General features: G+C 38.2%; 1 protein-coding gene across 1 annotated transcript; it reads right to left on the bottom strand.

Moving 5' to 3' along the window:
• Nucleotides 1-15,255: 15,255 nt before the first annotated feature.
• Nucleotides 15,256-16,190, bottom strand: LOC146471192 (uncharacterized). The gene is made up of 3 exons (XM_085121260.1): nucleotides 16,156-16,190; nucleotides 15,630-15,777; nucleotides 15,256-15,531 (listed from the first exon to the last, which is right to left on the bottom strand). Exons 1-3 carry the CDS (start codon nucleotides 16,188-16,190, stop codon nucleotides 15,334-15,336), a joined length of 381 nt encoding a protein of 126 aa, XP_084977386.1. The 3' UTR covers nucleotides 15,256-15,333.
• Between the last annotated feature and the right edge of the window lie 2,038 nt (nucleotides 16,191-18,228).

Genomic DNA, 18,228 nt, shown 5'->3' with positions numbered 1-18,228 from the left:
GAAAAACAAGAGTGAGCAGCTCAGCAACTTTCTTCCTTTTAAGTTCATGTTCCACAAATGCTATGGCCGGGTGTGGAGGCTCCTGTGCAGGCTCTTGTGGAGTTGAAGTTGAAGTTGATCTGTGAATACCTTTCTTCGCAGCCTCCTGTTTCCCCCCTTCCAACCAGAACAATGTCTTTCTCTTTGCATACTGCCTCTTTTCACATTCACAATGTCTAAGCTCCTCCTGTCGTGTCTCCACCAAGAGTAGGTTCTTTCCAGCGTCCCATCGGTTGATTTTTCTATGGAAGTAGCGTCTGAAATCATCATTCTTTTTCTCAACACCTGTGGAAATATTTCAAAATTGATTCTGAGTTTGCATAGTATCATTTTGTAGCATTTCTGCAAATACGTAATAACATCTGAACCCTTATTACCCCACAAATTAATGTACCGTTTCATTTTTCAAATAAAAATGAGAAACACACACGTTTGGAAATCTACCAGGTGTTGACAAAGTTATTATTTTTGTTCCACATTTGGACTCTTAGTAAAGGGCTTAAGTAGTACCTTGTCCACTGAAAATTCTAAGGCTTCCATGTTGTCTGAGCATAAGTGGGATGTGATGAATGAGGATGTGCATGTATGGTGTGATTATGACAGTGTGTTTGTACCCAGGTCCAGCCCCAGACATACCAACCATCTGTTTACCACAATTTAATGCCTCCAAAAAGGAACAATAGCAAAAGTTATTAAACTTGATTTTCCGGTTGTAATAATTACTTGCTCCAAATAATGCATACCAGGTAAATGTATATATCAAATAATATAAAATAGATCAGTATTTTCAGACATCAACTAACCTTTGTCTCAAATTCTGTTTTCCCATCATCTGTTAATGTGGTATTCAGGGAGTCTAAAAGCTCTCTAAAATTCTGAAAATAAGAAAAAAGTATGTTTTAGGGGATTTATTTTAAATTAGCATAAGGCATGGTAGAAACCAACATATCGGACCAATGGATGGCATCAAGACAGTGATAAACATGTGTTTGAATGTCTTTCACTCATTGCTTACTTTTGACCAGACTCTTATCTGTCATCAGCTTTTTTCAAAACAAGACCAAACTGCATATGTGTGTTAAATTTACTATTTCATTCACTTAATTTCTAGAAGTTTGTATCCTTACACTCCATAGATTCTTTGTGGCTTCAATCTTGTTCTCTGGTAGAAACTTGTAGAGCAGTTCATGCAGTTTCCTTAGTAGCACTCGTTTCTCACCACCAAGAAGACACGTCCAACCCACTTGTTGTCTTTCCGATACACATTAAATGATATACCCAAGGATTGAATGGAGGCCAGGAACTCCTTTAGGTGGATGGTGTCCTTATCTTTGGATGGTTTGTCTTTGTTGTCATCCTGAAAGACATATATCAGGTGTTTTACTTTTCTCCATTCTAAAGTTGTTGCATTAATCTTATACACTGTAGCTTAGTGTATTCTCAAATTGTAATTTGTAAGATTTAAAATGGAGAATGCTGCGATCATTAGGAGACAGATTGTGCAATTTTAATAAATTGGTAACACTAGTCTTACTTTTTATCTCTTGGAGCAGTTTAGCTGTTCACGCTCTGTTTTGTGATATTGAAGGTCACAACATTGTCATTGTTTAGTGGAACAAAATTCCAGGTAAGTGGGCCAATGACATGGGGAAAAAAAGGAAATAAGGGGGTTCGTTTACATGTTCTGTACCTCATCCCAATTAATAATGCCCATAATAAGTCCTTCTTCGAGACAATCAGTCACTCGTAACATTAAATGAAGCTCATCCACAACAACATGGTTCAATAGGAAGTTGAAAAAGGGCTGGCTGTGGCATCCTGGCAGCTTGTGCCAGTCAGGACACATTCTTCGCGCCATGGTTGGGCTGGAGAAACGGTGGCAGTTTTTGGACATGTCACATCTGTAGGAATATAAGTGTAGAACCCTAGCTTTTAGAAATATACAAGTCATGTACATGTCTGTGAATGCTTTCTGGAATTCAATATTCATACACGTTGTGTTCACGCAACATGTAAGTCTTGTAGTGAACATCTAATTACGACCTGTATACACAATGAACATTTGAAAAGCAAAGAGGTAGTGGGGTCTTCACAACAACAACAAAAATTTGCCTGTCATTCTTGTGAATTGTACACCAGATGCAACTATTGTTAGACGTGGCTCCTTTCAAACCCATTGCTATAAGAAGGAACTGTCAAAAAATAATATTAATAACAAGGTTGCGGGTTAAGGGTTAAAGTCTGCTCCAATCCAGGGGACTGGAGAAGGCAAGTAGTTTATCACTGCTGGCAGTTTCTGTTCTATGAAGCGACTAGGACTATTATAATGATGGTTGTCACCAATTTCCTGAGTAACAATTTCACCCCTTTTGTACAACTTTAATGATAGCTACAATGGTAATTACATATACTAATGTAGCTGAAGCAAGTGTCACCTTGTAGTCCCCTCCCAGGTAAAATTGTAGCTCTACCTTCTTCCCATCGATGATCATGTTGGGGTCATCAATCAGGCTGTTCACATCACTTATAACATTGCAAAGTGAGGACTTCAGGGTCTCATTTTCCTCTTTGCCCTTTATGACTGCTATGGTGTTGTTACCTGTAGGTAAGAGTGATGGTCAACAAACTGACATTATTGAGATTCATTTTTACTTCACGAAATGCTGTTTTTGAGTACCACATTCCTGTATTAAAGACATTGATGAAAAATTAAATTTAATGGGACTTTCTATTTGAATGAGTCACTTTAAATTTTCTCACAATATGAATGTGATAGCCATCATTGGAAACTTGAATTAATTTTGATAGGACTTCCTATTTGTACAAATCACTCTCAATTTTTTTAATTTAGTTAAATTCATTTTTCTTTCCGGAACTTGACAGACAGCATTGTCCATCCTCCAATAGTGAAAACGAACAAACAAACAGATTGCTGCTATGAGACATTTTTGCCCCATCTCCCGAAATCTTTATCTTGATTACTTGATCGTTGTAGTTCTTGAGCTGCAAGGAAATATAAAGACAAACATTTTACATCATTCAGTCTGAAACTTTAACTTAAAATAAGCCTTGCAAAGTGTGGGAATTGATAGAGTATTGTAATTTTTTTTGTTTTATTTTTTTCATTTGACAAGAAGAATTTTTGTCGGCAAAATGCAATAAGGTGACATGCGGTGGGTGGGGCTATTTTTCTAAGTTCAATTTATGGGCTCCCTAGAGGAAATGATAGGATTAGTCACATGTTCTCTAATTTCTCTCTCAAGGGGAATCTTGAAAGGCAACTCAGCACCTTGCGCTGTCCCAGGAGTTCGTGTGATGTTCCACTTCCCATCCATGGCCTTTGTGCAGCTTTCTATAAGGTGAGTTCTTGGTTGGGACTTGTCAACCTGGGTAAGCTCATGACATCCCTCAAGAGAGATTGAAAATCGGTCCATAATGTACAGGATTGTCCTCACTTTTTTTTTTCTTCATCATCAAGTCTTTCATAGCTAGTACTGCTGTTTGCTTTTTCTATTAAAGGCAAACAAAAGGGTTAAGTTAATAGTAATAATATCCTTCTTGTATTTTGGTCTCACAGCTGTCTGGTTGCTGAAGCATACCAAACTTGCATGATGAGGTATATGAATCATGACATTCAAACATTCAAAGTGAACTCAGATCATCAAAACGACATGTCATACACTTTTGTTATTGCTTTGTACCTCGATTTGTAGCCTCAGTTAGGCTTAAAGTAACCTCTTGACCAGTTGCATGTTCCATTTTGAGAGACCGGGGAACAAGCCCATAGGTCTCAGTAAACCACAGTGCTTTCTTTGCTTTCTCTCTCGAAAGGAAATCATAATCACATATTTTGATATGCAATAGCATCAGGTTTTCTGCATGTAGATCCCTAAATAAAGTGAATACTGTATTACTCTTCCCAGAATAAAGGACATTACCTCTAAACCTCTACAATGTTAATTTGTGCATTTGTATTTTATTCACTAGTTTGACTCTTGTTCATCATAACAGTATCATGTACAGTCGACTCCCAATAACTCGCACCCTTGTTAACTCGAACCTTGCCTTAATTAAGGTTCAAGTTATCGGGAGTTGACTATAGTTACATACCACTATTCATTAATAATTATTAGTGAATGAAGAAAATTGTCTCCATATAAAATGCTGTGCAGACTAGGAATAAAAAATGGTATGCTTAATTACTTCATTTCCTTCAAATGTCGCTGTTGTTGTTGCTCCCCAACTTCATCGGTCTTCTTGCCTTGATGGCCATTCTGTTTAGAGACACTTCTCAGCTCAGCCATAGCTTCATAAAGCTGTGATGCTTTATCTTAAAGAAAAAGATTGTAATACAGTGAAAACCCACTTATAAAGACCTGCATTTTTCCAAGGTAGGCTGAAATGGTTCTTAAAGTTAATATTGGATGTCCAATGTGAAATCAGGCTGTTTAGGTTTGTGACCCCTTAGGCTCTATAGTCGACATACAGATTCTCCTTCCTAAACTCTATTCATTTCCTGTAGTACTAGATGGCAGACTGTCTAAAATTTAAGACCAGTTATCTTTTGTGAACACTTCCTTAGTTCTCACAACATTTTCTTATGACTCTGTATTGATACTGTGAGGAGAAAAATTATTGTGATCACTGTTGTTTTTATTTTTGACAGTGTAGTAATTCATCCCACATGAAATGGCAACGTTTTGATTTTGTCTGTGTTTCTGATTCTATGTTAACTATAACTATTAGTGAGCCTGTTTGGAGCAAGAATAAAGTGGGCTAAGCTGAATGTTGAAACAAACTGAGCCGTCTCTACTAGTCTTTTCATAGTTATGTCTCGTCCGATGAGTGTTGAATTTTTTTTTAAATATTTTATTTTGGTTATTGTTTGATGTTGCATTAAAGCAATATTATTGCTTTTGCCTTTATGGATCATGATAGCCCATTGTTAAATCAGAATTGGAGTAGTTTCTTTGGGCATGTGCATGTAACACTCAGTTAAGGTTACCCTACTTCTTTAAGAGGTGTCTCGCGTTTAAGCTATGTAGCACGTCCAGTTTAAACTGTAGATACCTAAACCCCTCTATCAAATTAAAGCTTATAGAGCTGGCTATCAAGCTATACCAAGAATTTTGAAATAAAATGAATTGTCGAATTTTTCATGACCCCTAAATGTAAGCGTCTGAATTACCTTTTTAAAGCTACAAATCAAAGCATATTTTTATTTTTCGCTAGTTTAATTTGCTCCTCAGTTTCCGGACCCAAAGCGCTAAAAAAATGTGTCTGTGTTTTGCCATATTCAATTGCAATGAAAAGTTATAGAGCATTTTCGAACTGAGGATGAAAAAAATGTGGAGTGATTGTACAAAAATCGCTCTGGGAGAAAAAATATTTCGAAAGAAAAAATTCGCAGACACGTTTTTGTTGTTTATATGTTAAACTAGCTACTGTCCAAATTTGAAGGCAAACGAACAAATTCCTTTTGGGTTTTAGCATTTTGAAGTGGCTCCTCGAAGTGAAAAAAATTGATTCGAGAAAACAGCGCTAAAAATTCGGCAATTCATTTTATTTCAAAATGCTTGGTTTAGTTTGATAGCCAGCTCTATAAGCTTTAATTTGATATAAGGGTTCAGGTATCTACAGTTCAAACCGGACGCGCTACATCGCTTGGATGTGAGACACCTCTGAAGACACCTATGAAGGTATAAGGTAACCTTAAAGCCGAAACTAGTTTGAAATTAAGTTCTTACCTTCTAGTTCATTTTTCAATCTTTGATTTTCTTTACTCAGCAATCCTTTTCAGCTCGTTTATCACCTCTCCTGGACCATGAGTAATTTCGTTCGGATGCAGAGCAATAGAACACCAGTACTGCAATCTTAATGCTTGACGTGGATGACTGATAATCTTAGTGTCGCATACTTTTTTGGCGATGTACTCCACCCTGTTGTACAAGGCGATGCCAACGCGACCACGAGAAGAGGACAACAATCTATAACCGGCGATCCTGGACAAGTTGTATCGTAGCATATCGAATAATTTACTGGGACTGCGAAACTTCCTCCATTCCTAAAGAGCCTCTCCGTTCAATTGTAGATAGAACAAGGGGTTGTAGCCGTTCAATAATGGCACAGACATGTTCAAGAAAGCAGGATTGATCCGGGATTCTTCGTGCTCTGAAGAGAGCTCCCGATCAACCCATTGCATTTCTTGCAGGGAACACATTTTCAATATCAGATTTTGAACTTTTCTTGAGCGTTTCTGTGGCACACTTGCAGCGGCAGGAGATGGTGTATGTAAAATTAGAGCTTAATGTGCAACAATAAACAGACTGGGATGGGCATCGTCAGTGGTTACGCATAAACAAACCTGTCGCTTAAAACAAAGTTTTTAGAGCATGTTATCATTTAAAGTTCTTTTAGCGAGTTTAAGAGACAGCGATGCCTTGATCTATTTGAGCTCACTTTGTGACGTGAATACGACTGGCTCGTATTCTTCTGCAAAGTACCTTAAAGTAGGAAACAAAACTCGGAAACATTTAAAAACGATTCAAGATTAAAGTAATTGTGCGTTAGCGTTTCGACTTGAATGGTTAATTGCGATGCCACAGGCGCTATTGTTCGTGGAGGTGGAGCTTAGAATACATTAGTATACTCGCGGGAGTTTTGAAATAAGTCAGGTGCGTTCTCATGGGATTCACAACAGGCAAAAACTAGAGAGATCAGACTAGATGTTTCAGAAATTCTGTTAAAGCCAGAACTTTCAACCGTCAAAATCATACGAAAATTTATATGAAGCTTCCTTAAAAGCTTGACTGCCAAAGCCACATGATAAAACAGAAATTGGGGTATTAGTTCAACAGAAATCCAGTGTTAATGTGAATCAAAAGCGACTTCCCATATCCACTGGTGACTAAAATGGCCACATTTCAGATTAAAATAGCCAGAGTTTATAGAAGGACTAAAAAGTCGATAATGGTCAAATATTTTTTATTGATCCCTCTTCTGTAAAAGCCATATGATAAAACTATGAAATGTTGAGTAGTTTGGACGTAAACGCAAGCCATATTCAACATTTTCAGATCATTTTCTCTTTTACTTGACGCCCGCTTCGCTGATAACCTTTTAAATTTACCTTCGGCGGCATAGTCAAGGTCCCGGTTATGTCGTTGCATTCTGGGCGATGTGTCATACTTGACATTAATATTTTGAAGATTCGTCATTGCTTCTTCACTATCTTCAACAGTGTTGTTTAATGTTAGTGACTTTGCCTCTAATAATTTCGTAATCTCCTTTGTGAACACAGAGAGCCACAGGTCAGCGTTGTTATGAACTACACATATCCTGACAGAACACATGGGTTAAATAGGTGGTCCTCTGACGGGTTCCGCATTGCTGACATTTTGTGGAGGATGAAGATAGGTTAGTTAAACGTTTGTTACAAACGCTGCAAGGACTAAATAAGGTTAATCTGCTGATAAACTTGAAGTTTGGAACAGTTATCTCTTGCTCTGGAGTGTGGAGTAATTCTGGACCCATTACTTTTTGTAATGATACTGTAGTTTCAGTAGCAGTCGTTAGTGGACTTGTACTTAAGAAGGTTGAACCTTGATAGTATTTCACAGTTAAATTGGTAAACATATACGACTTGCCAGTTTTCAGGTAATTTATGAGGGTCCCAAATGTGCAATGTGACTGTTCCAGTGCTGTCTTCTAATATGCAGTCTTCTTTAACACGGGAGGCTGTTTGTGTTGCTTTGATCATAAGTTGTTTTGGTTCTTTGTCTCCAAAGGACAATGTGCCAGAAACATCAACTTTCTGGTGTGTAGTAATTGTTGAGAGCTGTTTAATAGTAACTTCTGTAGCTGGCAGCTGTTGGGCTGTTGGCTCAGGTCTGGGTGGAACTTTGCACTCAAAAGGGACATCAGAATTTGAACATGGATATGCGGTTCATTGCGGGTTAAACAGCCAATCACCTTCATTTTCTTTCACAATGATATTCTTCAGAAGAACAGGAGTTTTTGATTGTTCGTAATGTTGCATATGAGTGTGAAAGGAGGGATTAAAGTTGACAACTCTGCAAATTTTATTGGGAGCTGTTTGTAGCTGGAAGTCATACCGCTGGTGTTGTGTTCATTTGCTAGTCTTCCCAGGGCTGACGTTGTGGATGAAACCATGTTTCATTTCTATAAAGAAAAAAACAAAAAAGTAAGGGGAAAAACAGAAATGAATTGAATGATAAACACTGTTAAGAGGGGAAGGACAGTAAAGGAAGTGTTCAGTGTTTAACAGATAAAGTGAAAAGGAAATGCACACAAAACTAAATGTGATGCCCACCTGTAATTAGTATGAACACTTACCATTAGATTCTTGGGTAGGTGACATGATGGGATTTTAATGTCAAAGTCTGAACCACAGAAGGAGAAAGATATTTAATCTGTAGTAGTTCAGTAATATAGAACCTATTTCTAGGGTGGTTTACAGCTCAGTCTATGAAATTGATTTTCTTCATTCTGTAATGCTTTTAAATAAGTGGTTTGTTTAAGGAGTGTTGAGTCAAGAATTTTAAATGCTATTTTAATGAAACCTTATGTATAATCAAGTACTTTTCTCATAGACGATATGACACAGACAATATGACGCAGACGATATGAAGGGGTATAGGATACTCAGGGATACTCAGCTGCAGACAAAATTCTAAGTAAATTATGATCATCCGGGTGAGTGTAGTCCTGAGAAGGACTGTTTGTGGTGACTTTGACTGACGTTTCGACAACCTGAGCGGAAGTCATCTTCAGAGTCAAGTGAATTGTGGAACGTCAGTAGGAGGTATATATACGTCTCTGGTTGTTAACCTGATTGGTCAACGAGATCCAGATGTTATTGGTCGTTTGTCAGTAAGCCGTCATGTTATTGGCTGTGAAGACTGTAAAAAGTGATTGGTGCGTTTCGATCCGTCTTTTGTTAGTCAAAAAGTCCGTGGGTCTATTGTTAGTAAAATGTATATTGTTTGTTTGTTTCGTTGTTATTGTCAATAAGTCGTTTGTATGGTGCAGGTAGTTGTAGGCAACGGTTGAGTGGCGTTTGTTCTAAGTTAGTAAACCAGCTTTCCAGAGTGAGTCGTTGATAGTAATTTGTACAGTAGGTAATGCACTTGGCAGAGTCCCAGTCGATTCTGTGGTTCGTTTGTAAATGGTGCTCAGCAATGTGATTGTTGATATCACCATTTCTAGTTGCTCGGTTGTGTTCAGTCAGTCGTACGATTAAATTTCTGCCGGTCTCACCAATATAAGTGGCCCGGCAGTCGCAGCATTTGATCTTGTAAACTGCTCCCTGTCTGCGGTTAGGTTCGTCTTTGTCCTTTACTTTCGTCAGTAGTTGTCGTAAAGTGGTTATAGGTTTGTGAGCTACACGGATATCGTAAGGTTGTAGAATCCGTGCAATAGTGTCAGAAGTGCCCCTTACGTAAGGTATAGTTACAGTAGTTATGGGAGTCGAGTCACGGCTTACTGACAAACGACCAATAACATCTGGATCTCGTTGACCAATCAGGTTAACAACCAGAGACGTATATATACCTCCTACTGACGTTCCACAATTCACTTGACTCTGAAGATGACTTCCGCTCAGGTTGTCGAAACGTCAGTCAAAGTCACCACAAACAGTCCTTCTCAGGACTACACTCACCCGGATGATCATAATTTACTTACTTATGACATGACTCCTGGGTTCAAACCATTTACAAGACAAAATTCTGTTGGTGGAGAAAGGGGAAAAAAAGTGCCTGAGGACTTCTCCCGAAAGAAAAGGCCCTATGACAAGAGAGGCCAAAACTACTGGTTTGATGGTGGAAAAAGTGCCATTGCAAAAAGAAATTGTGAACGAGATGTCAGCCTCCACGTCAACAAGTAGTATACCTACTGATGGAGAGTAGGCAATTGCATGGTTGAGTACTCTTACTCATCATATGAAATGAAATTTTTACTAAAATTACTGAACAATTAGATTTCCAGCATTTTTAAACTTAAAATTAACACAGTTGTAAAAAGGTTCTTTTACCTGCAGTAGATGAAAGATACCAATCATCAGCCTCAAACTTTCAATTCATGCTAATAGAACTACAATGTTGTGTAAAAATGAGAAGAATCACTTTTTCCAGTTTTTCTTATTCTGTTCAGGCTGGGGTCCAGTTTTTACTCCATGCACGAGACATATTTCAAAAGGTCATTTCTTGGATACATGTATTTCTCTTGTTTATTCCTTTTAGTTAACATGTTTCCCACCAGTTTTGAACTGAGACATTTTAGTTCATCAAAATACACTGAAATTGAGTCTTCATTTTGATCAAATTCACGCATGACACCGTTGTTTTAAAGAGAATACTCAGTACATCTATTTGAAAGCTGTTCTATCCATTTTAAGCAAGGATTGAAATAATTTTTACAAACCATTATTTACAACAGTTCAGAGGTGATAAATGGACATGACACTTTTTGTTTCTTTGAATGAATGGGTATGGAAATGGATTGAGAAATTGTCAATTTGATTTGTTAACGGTCACAATGAAGACAAAAATTAGTCTGAAGAATATCCCAGTGAATACAATGCATTGAAATGAGTCCCACTTGCTCTGACTTTGTTTTTTTCATGCAGACATGTGAGTAATCAACCAAACAAAAATTATGTTCCTTTAGTTTTATTTGATGGTTGTCTTCAATGTGATCGTTTAACAAATGAAATGGACAACTTCTCAATCCTTTTCCGTGGTAGTTCCTTGCCCTCTGCACAATATAATTTACTAGAGCGGGCAAGGAACAAACGCACAGCAATGGGAAAGAGAATTGAACGCTGGTCACCTCTCTTTGTAACAAATGCAGTGCTCCAGCCTCTGGGAAAGTAAGTAGGATGGAAATTACTTTTCTCGAGCCATATTTTGGTGTTAAGGAATAACTTCTTTTGGATTACCCTTGGAAGGACATCATGCCTCATTTCTATAATCGATTTGGTGGCGAGAGGCTCACATAATCCACTGGAAATAGTAGTAGACAATCTCTGCAAGTGCTCCTCCATTATCTCATTAATTGGCCTTGGATTCCTGAAGCGTCTATGAACAAAAACAGAGCACAGAGCCTGATCATGTTTACCTCGAGGTAAAACTGAAATACATTTAAGCTTATTATGACAGAATATTTAAGACAAAAGTTCTTGTCTATAATTTTGTAACTGGAGAAAGCTTGTAAGGTGAAATCTAAAGAAGGGAAAAATTGATGTTCCTTCCACATTATCTTCAAGAATGCTGAATAAATTTCGTGGTTAAAAGCTTTTCTACACAATTCAACTCTCCCAACCAGCCTGGAAGCTTTAAGGGAAATGTCTCAGGAGAATTTGCATTTGTACAAGTAACTCCGACCATCACCGGCGAAGGCAGGGAAACAAAATGTATTGTGATGTAAACAGTTGTATATTAAATAAACGAACCTCCTTGAAATAATATCTCAAAAATACTTTTCTCGTGAATTGCCAGTATTAATAATGCAAAAGCATGCCTACCGCTAGAGGTTTCTGTCAAAAATGTTGGATTCGGGCTCCCACGTGGAGTGCTCGGAACTCCAATCAAGCCACTTGACAAGGTAAATGGGTTCTTCAGACTACAATAGAAAAAACAACGAACCAAATGAAAAGCCATGGCTTCTTTAGATTTAAATCAAAGGAAATTCACAACATGACCACTTAACTTAAATTCTGTGATTGATCGACAATCTTAAGCTTACCTTTTGTTTCTTCATGGCCATCAACCGCTCCTCTTTATACACTCCGATCGCTTGGGAGCTTCGCTTTTTTTTTCTGCGGAACTTCGTAAACGTCAGCGGTAGAAAACTTGTTTAAATGAGAGTAAAACTTTAAACTTCTCTTTCCCCGAGCCATTTTTGCACGAGAATAACTAGTGTAACCTTAAAAATGAGCTTTACGTACACTACTCGAACACTCGCAAACGCTTTAACCAATCAGATGAAAGAAAACGGCGACAGCGTGCCATTACCCCTTATTCCCACGGGAATTTTTTGGTTTACTGCTCTTGACTGGGAATTCTACGCAACGATTAATGTGTTTCTGCATCCTCATGACATTTTGTCCTGGAATGACCACGCATTGGTTGTTTGCAAGTACGACAAGTTCTGGGCGTTTTCCTCAAGGCTGTAGAGGCGATAGTGTGACTATCTTGTTCAGTCTGTGGGGCAGTTTGTTTGAAAAGAATGAATAGAATAGAATAGACTGTTTATTCACAAATACATCGCAGTCATTAGACTGAATTGCGTATTTTACCGAGAAATATATAAATAGGTAAATGTTAAAACTAATTACAATCATATGTACGTGATATAAAAATATAAGTATCTAATGAGATTAAAATATGTATAGTTACTAGCTATGTACTACGCGTTGTTTGTTGCTAGGCAGCTTTTGACATTGCATACACAAAGGATTGTCTAAAGCAGTCTGTGCGCGAGTGTGGTAGATTATATGTTCTCTGTTGTCGCAGGCAGTAGCTTTGTTAATTTCTTGGAGGCAGTAAGTTGTGTAGTTTATGCCCCGAGTTGTTGGCGATTGAATCAAAGAGTCGTTTAGATAGTTCATTGCGTCTCTCTTTTAGCGTTGACAGGCCTAGGCTGTCCAAGCAGTCCTGATATGACATATCTGGGAGAATTATGGAAAGAACTCTTTTCTGTATTCTCTCCATATCCTCACTGAGATAAGCAGGAAGCGTGTGATGGAAGAGGGGAGCGCAATATTCTAGAACAGATCTGATTGTTGTACAATAGAAATTAACAATGTCATTACAGGGTACACGAGCCCTTTTCAGGAGAACAATGAAATATATCCGCTTGTTTGTCTTCTTATGGCAATCTACGATGTGATTGTTCCATTTGAGGTCACTAGATATGGTAACACCTAGGATTTTGGCGCAATTGATGATGGGAAGGGCTTTGCTATCTACTACAAGTGGAGAAAAATTATGATGATTTTCCTTAAAGTCAATAATTAACTCTTTGCACTTGTTAGCACTGAGTTGCATCAGCTGGGATTGGGACCAGGTGTCCACCGCAGTAACAATGCCTTCATGACAACTTCACGTCGATTTAAGTGTGTACCCACGTATTCATATATTCATGCTATTGTTTAGACTCATTGCCGATTCATCGGTGTTCACGTCGGATGTCACTCGGGAATGTAAGACAACTATAGAAATCGGAAGGCCCTTTGAGGAAATGTGTGACAATTTCCTTTTGTTTATTATCTGAGAACGAACAATAGCTCAGTTCGATTCACAAAAAAAACTTTTTAAAGCTGTCGGACTGCAACTTTTCTTTGATAATGTCTAAACTTTTAAAGTTTATTTTATGCTTATGATCAAGCACGCGCTTATCAGAACGATCTCAAATATCAAACGTAAACACGGCTGTTAATATCTGAATATCAAGAACTCAGGATGCTCAGCGTTTGCAGTAATATAAAAAATCCAGGCCTCATTTGATTTATTTAAAGAAGAAAGTGAAATTCACCAAACAACTTTTTTACTTTGTAGGGAATAACTTCAATAATTCAAAATCTAAACGAGAAGGAGCAGTCAGCTGCGGAACTGTCAGACGGCGCATCGTTGAGAAATCTCGACCACAGAAACTCATTCAGACCACATTTTACAGCCGTCAAATCGACCTTCTCGTTCAAAAAAAAATACAAATAAAAAAGAAACGTTTTCGGGATGAAATTTCGTTCAGGACTCTCTGCAATAATACATGTACCTTCGGGAATTCACATACGCTTCGGACGAAGATGGCTTCGCATAAATTAACTTTGCAGTTCGAACTGCCGATCAACAAACAAACATCGAACTTCGGCCTACATTGACCAAAAAGCCTCGTTCAAGATCTCTTTTTGAAGCTCTCAAAATGCTCTATTTTCATAAATACATATCGAACTTGGAAATGTTTTGCGAAAAAGACTAAATGCATGTAAAGTCCCAAGTCGTTCTATGCAGTTTATTCACACATCAAGAACAAAAGGATACGATAATAAACTCTGCCGCTTGTGGTCGCATAATTGCGCTATTGTTCCATTCCTTCGAAGTCGCTTTAGGTCCTCATCCAAAAGATCTCACCTTTTTCCAAACGAATGAAACCAAACTTATTCAACACGTTTTCGGTGGCTCCGAAGTGAATGCCTAAAGGACTAAAAACGAGCCTTCAAGCTACAAAATCCAGCGGTTTTTCCCATTTCTGAATGACACACTTAAATCGGCGTGAAGTTGTAATGTTGTTCGTCACCCAGGGTGCCACGGGGTATGATTCGAGAGATGGTAGTATCATCTACCTACTTCCACGTTGGGGCGTCAACTTTGAGATCGTTCCTCTCCTTTAAAGAGACAAGAACGTGCAAAGTGAATGACACTCACTATCAAGACAAAAATTATCAGTATGCTATTTTACATATAATGACCCCTAACTTCATGTGAAGGGCCCACCACTTACATACAGCTCATTAAAACAGACAAAACAAAAAAAGAAAAGAAACTTTCAATTGAAAGGGTAGGTTGTGTGGAAAAAAGTGAGTGACATCTGACAGACTACTTAATTCTTCTAGCAAATTACCTTGTTCTTCTCTCTCTGAGGAAAAGAGAATTTGACATGAGATCAGATGTCACTTGGGGCTTTTTTCCAGGCACCCTTTCAATTAACTCACGAGGCACTGGGTTCCATGACGTACTTATGGGGTAAACAGGTCTCCTCAAAGTTATGAAATTATTGATGAATACACAATGGGGTCAGTATTGTTTTTGAGGAATGTTGATAACTCTCACTATCTATGTGAGAAAATCAGAATGTTGATTACAGGAGTAACATTCCTTGATAAAGTTTGATTGTCCGGTTGATAGTAGTCCTGAGAACAACTGTTGTTAATGACTGACATTTCAACCACCGGGGCGGAAGTCACCTCTGAAGGTGACTTCCGCTTCACTCTAAAAATGAATGCCAGTCATCAACAACAGCCCTTCCCAGGACTACAATTACCTGGAAAATAAAAATCAGAAGACTGTGTGTTCCACATCAAATTGAAGTTTGCAACTGTTGGGATAACCGGAATACCCAGAGAAAAACCTCTCACGGCAGAGAATAGAACCAAAAACAAACTCAACTCATATGACAAGAATCCAACCTGGGCCACATTGGTTGGAGACAAGTGCTCTCGCCGTTTTAAAAGCTCAGAATTGTAATGAGAAATGAATGTTAAATAATTCTATTTTATTTACCAGGTGGGAAGAGTTGAGTACTCTTCTGTTTCTGTTTTTCATAAGTTTTTACTGCTTGTGGTTTGGATACCCTATCTGGAAACTGGGAGGTCAGAGACAGAGGAGCCTTTGTAGCATATCTTGCATAGGTTGCCTTCATCACAGCCTCTGACAAACTAAAAAGCAATGTTTTCATTTCATCCACATAACCCGAAATTAAATAAAAACATAATTTAAACATTCTTTTGCCAATCTCACTTGCCACAGTATGTAGAACGTTTTACAACTGAACCTGCAAAGTGTCATACCATAAGTTGGGGGAGTCTTGACATCTCTAACAACGTCCTCACGAAGTTTGTATTTGGGATAGCACACTTTGAGATACTGGGCACCATTTTTTCCAATCTGCGTCTCCCTCTGTACATTTTCATTAAAATGGAGGCTTGCTAAAGCATGCCTATACAAAACAAGAGAAACACTAGAATTAAAACATACTTTCATTTGCATTGAATGTACTGTGATAGATAAGTTGTGGCTTAAATTTATTATTGGTTTAAAATTATTTTTTTTAAGATTGTTGCAGATTATGTTGAAGAACGTAAGACAATGGCATACAAGAGTGAAAATGGTTTGACTTTTTTTAAAATCAGAAACAAATTAAACTGCAACAGATTGGTAACTGACTCTCACCACAAAGGGAGGTTCATTTTCTCCTTGATATGCAGACTAGTGACATTGTTTTTGTTAAGAACTAGTTCACAGACACTCAACTCAAATGAAAAGAAACAAGTAAGGCAAATTATCATAGTCAAAACATGAAATAATTCCATTTTACCTGCAAAATGTTCCTAACCACGAAAAACAAATCATTTTGGGATGCCAGTGGTTCAGTGTGGCGTGGAAACCTTCCAGGCAACTTGTCTGGGCTTCTGAGGATACTGCTTGATGTCATTTGTAAGTGTTTTGTTGATTAACAAACCATGTAGCTTTTCATAGGCAGCTGTTCCTATAAAAGATCACGCAAAAGCCATTTCAGAGGAGGTCACATAACAATGCTTTTGGACTATCTTACACAAGGTGAACACACCACTGTAGTTTATGAACATTTTATGTAGGCACTAAAGATATTTATTACAGATGTGATTATTGTTTTTACATGGCATACTACCCACTGATCCTTCAGCTAAGGTATTGATTTAATATTGCAACTTTAATAGTGCTATTGGGTTTTCAGCCAAATATGGTATGTGTGAGAGCTTCTGATTTGAGGATCAGTTCACATCTAAACAAGTATGCATCTAATAATCAGTAATAGTTATTGGAGATCCTGTGAGTAAGTTCAAGCCCTTTCCCAATGTTTTATGGCTTCTTACCAATTTGTATCTACTTCCTTTTCTCTGGCTCTCAATGGTTATCATTTGTGTACAAAGGATTTGGGTGGTCTGAATGCTTGTTTGCTACATGGCGTAAAAAAGAGCTCCACTTGGCAACGATAAGTGAACCAAATCCTGGTTTTGTGGAGGTGGCACACCAGTAAAGATGTTTTCGGGTCCCTTTAATCCAGCATGCTATAATTTCACATCCTTTTTCTTTATTGGCCTTGAGCAGCTTCTTGGTGATGGACTTTGAGACATGCCAAATGTCGAAGGACTCTCGAATCCACTTTGCTATACCTCTGTATCGGTCTGAGATAAAGGCCACCACTGTCAAGCCAAGCTGCTTCAAGAAGGCAAAACACCTCTTGCATCCTTCCAGTTCAGTTTGCCAGTCCCATTTGCCTGAGAGAAATTGAACATTAATTAAAGATTGTCATATCCCAAAAGTGCCTTTTTTGAAATTCTACACTGGACATGAAGGTCAATGGACGGTAGTGATGGAATCTCTGTACAAATAAAACTTCAATTTGCTGTTCACAGGAGTAGCGAACCTCTTCAGTACAGGGCATCCCAAAACTGTGTGTGCTTCCCCTATGTGACTGATGGACCAACTTCCTTGCACACAGAGAACGGTGTTTAACATTTTACGGCGTTTTCGACGACACAGAAATGTTCTACCTTCTCGAATTGGAAGGCCGAATGTCATGTCCACATTATCCCGAGCGGAGTCATTGATGCTGATGGAGTACATTATTCGTTATCAGGGTTCCTACTTAAGAGAGGTGGTGGAATACATCGCGAGAATTAGTGGCCATATGTTCAGTTCATCATCAGTATGGCATTGCCTTAACCGTCATCACTTCACTAGAAAGAAGGTAGGAACTTTTTTTTGTGTGGTTTATTTATTACAGGTTTAATTAGTCTTAGTGGAATGATGAGTGCAACGCTTTTTTTAGCTCAGAAGATTTGCTATGGGAATCAGACCAGCTCTTGTGCGAGAAGTCTGGGAAAACATTTCCATCTTCTCTTCAGAACAAATGGTGTTTATTGACGAGGCAGGATTTGTAAGTTGTTAATCATAATATACATTGATTGGTTTAATCAAGGCTCCAAAATAATTAAGTGAATCACTGGTCTAACAAATTTAAGCTAATTTTAAGTTCTCCAAACGAGATAGCATTGCCTGAAATTGCAGGACAGACGACTTGTGAGGAATTAGGGCCGTGGTCCCAGTGGATGGAGAATTCGAGCACCAATTGCAGCATCATGGGGACCAAGGATATCAACCATTATTGTTGCTAGTGAACGCGGTGTCCAGCTGTGCAAGACAACCGCAGAAAGGATAAATGGAGAAAAGTTTAATAACCCCTTCATCGCTTGGTCGAAGTTTGAAGACTTATAACTGCAACTGGCGCCCTCTTACGATTCCTACCCCCCTATTAGCCAGACTTAAAAATTCAGTGGAAACAATCATAGGCAACGCTAAAGCTAAAATCCGTGAGCAAGAAGTACTGTTTTCTCGTTCAAAGAGA

This window comes from Pavona decussata, unplaced genomic scaffold, assembly GCF_977016875.1.
Source record: "Pavona decussata unplaced genomic scaffold, jaPavDecu1.1 SCAFFOLD_106, whole genome shotgun sequence".
Taxonomy (NCBI): domain Eukaryota; kingdom Metazoa; phylum Cnidaria; class Anthozoa; order Scleractinia; family Agariciidae; genus Pavona; species Pavona decussata.
The sequence above is the reverse complement of the archived record's forward strand: the minus strand, read 5'-3'. Positions and strand labels throughout refer to the sequence as shown.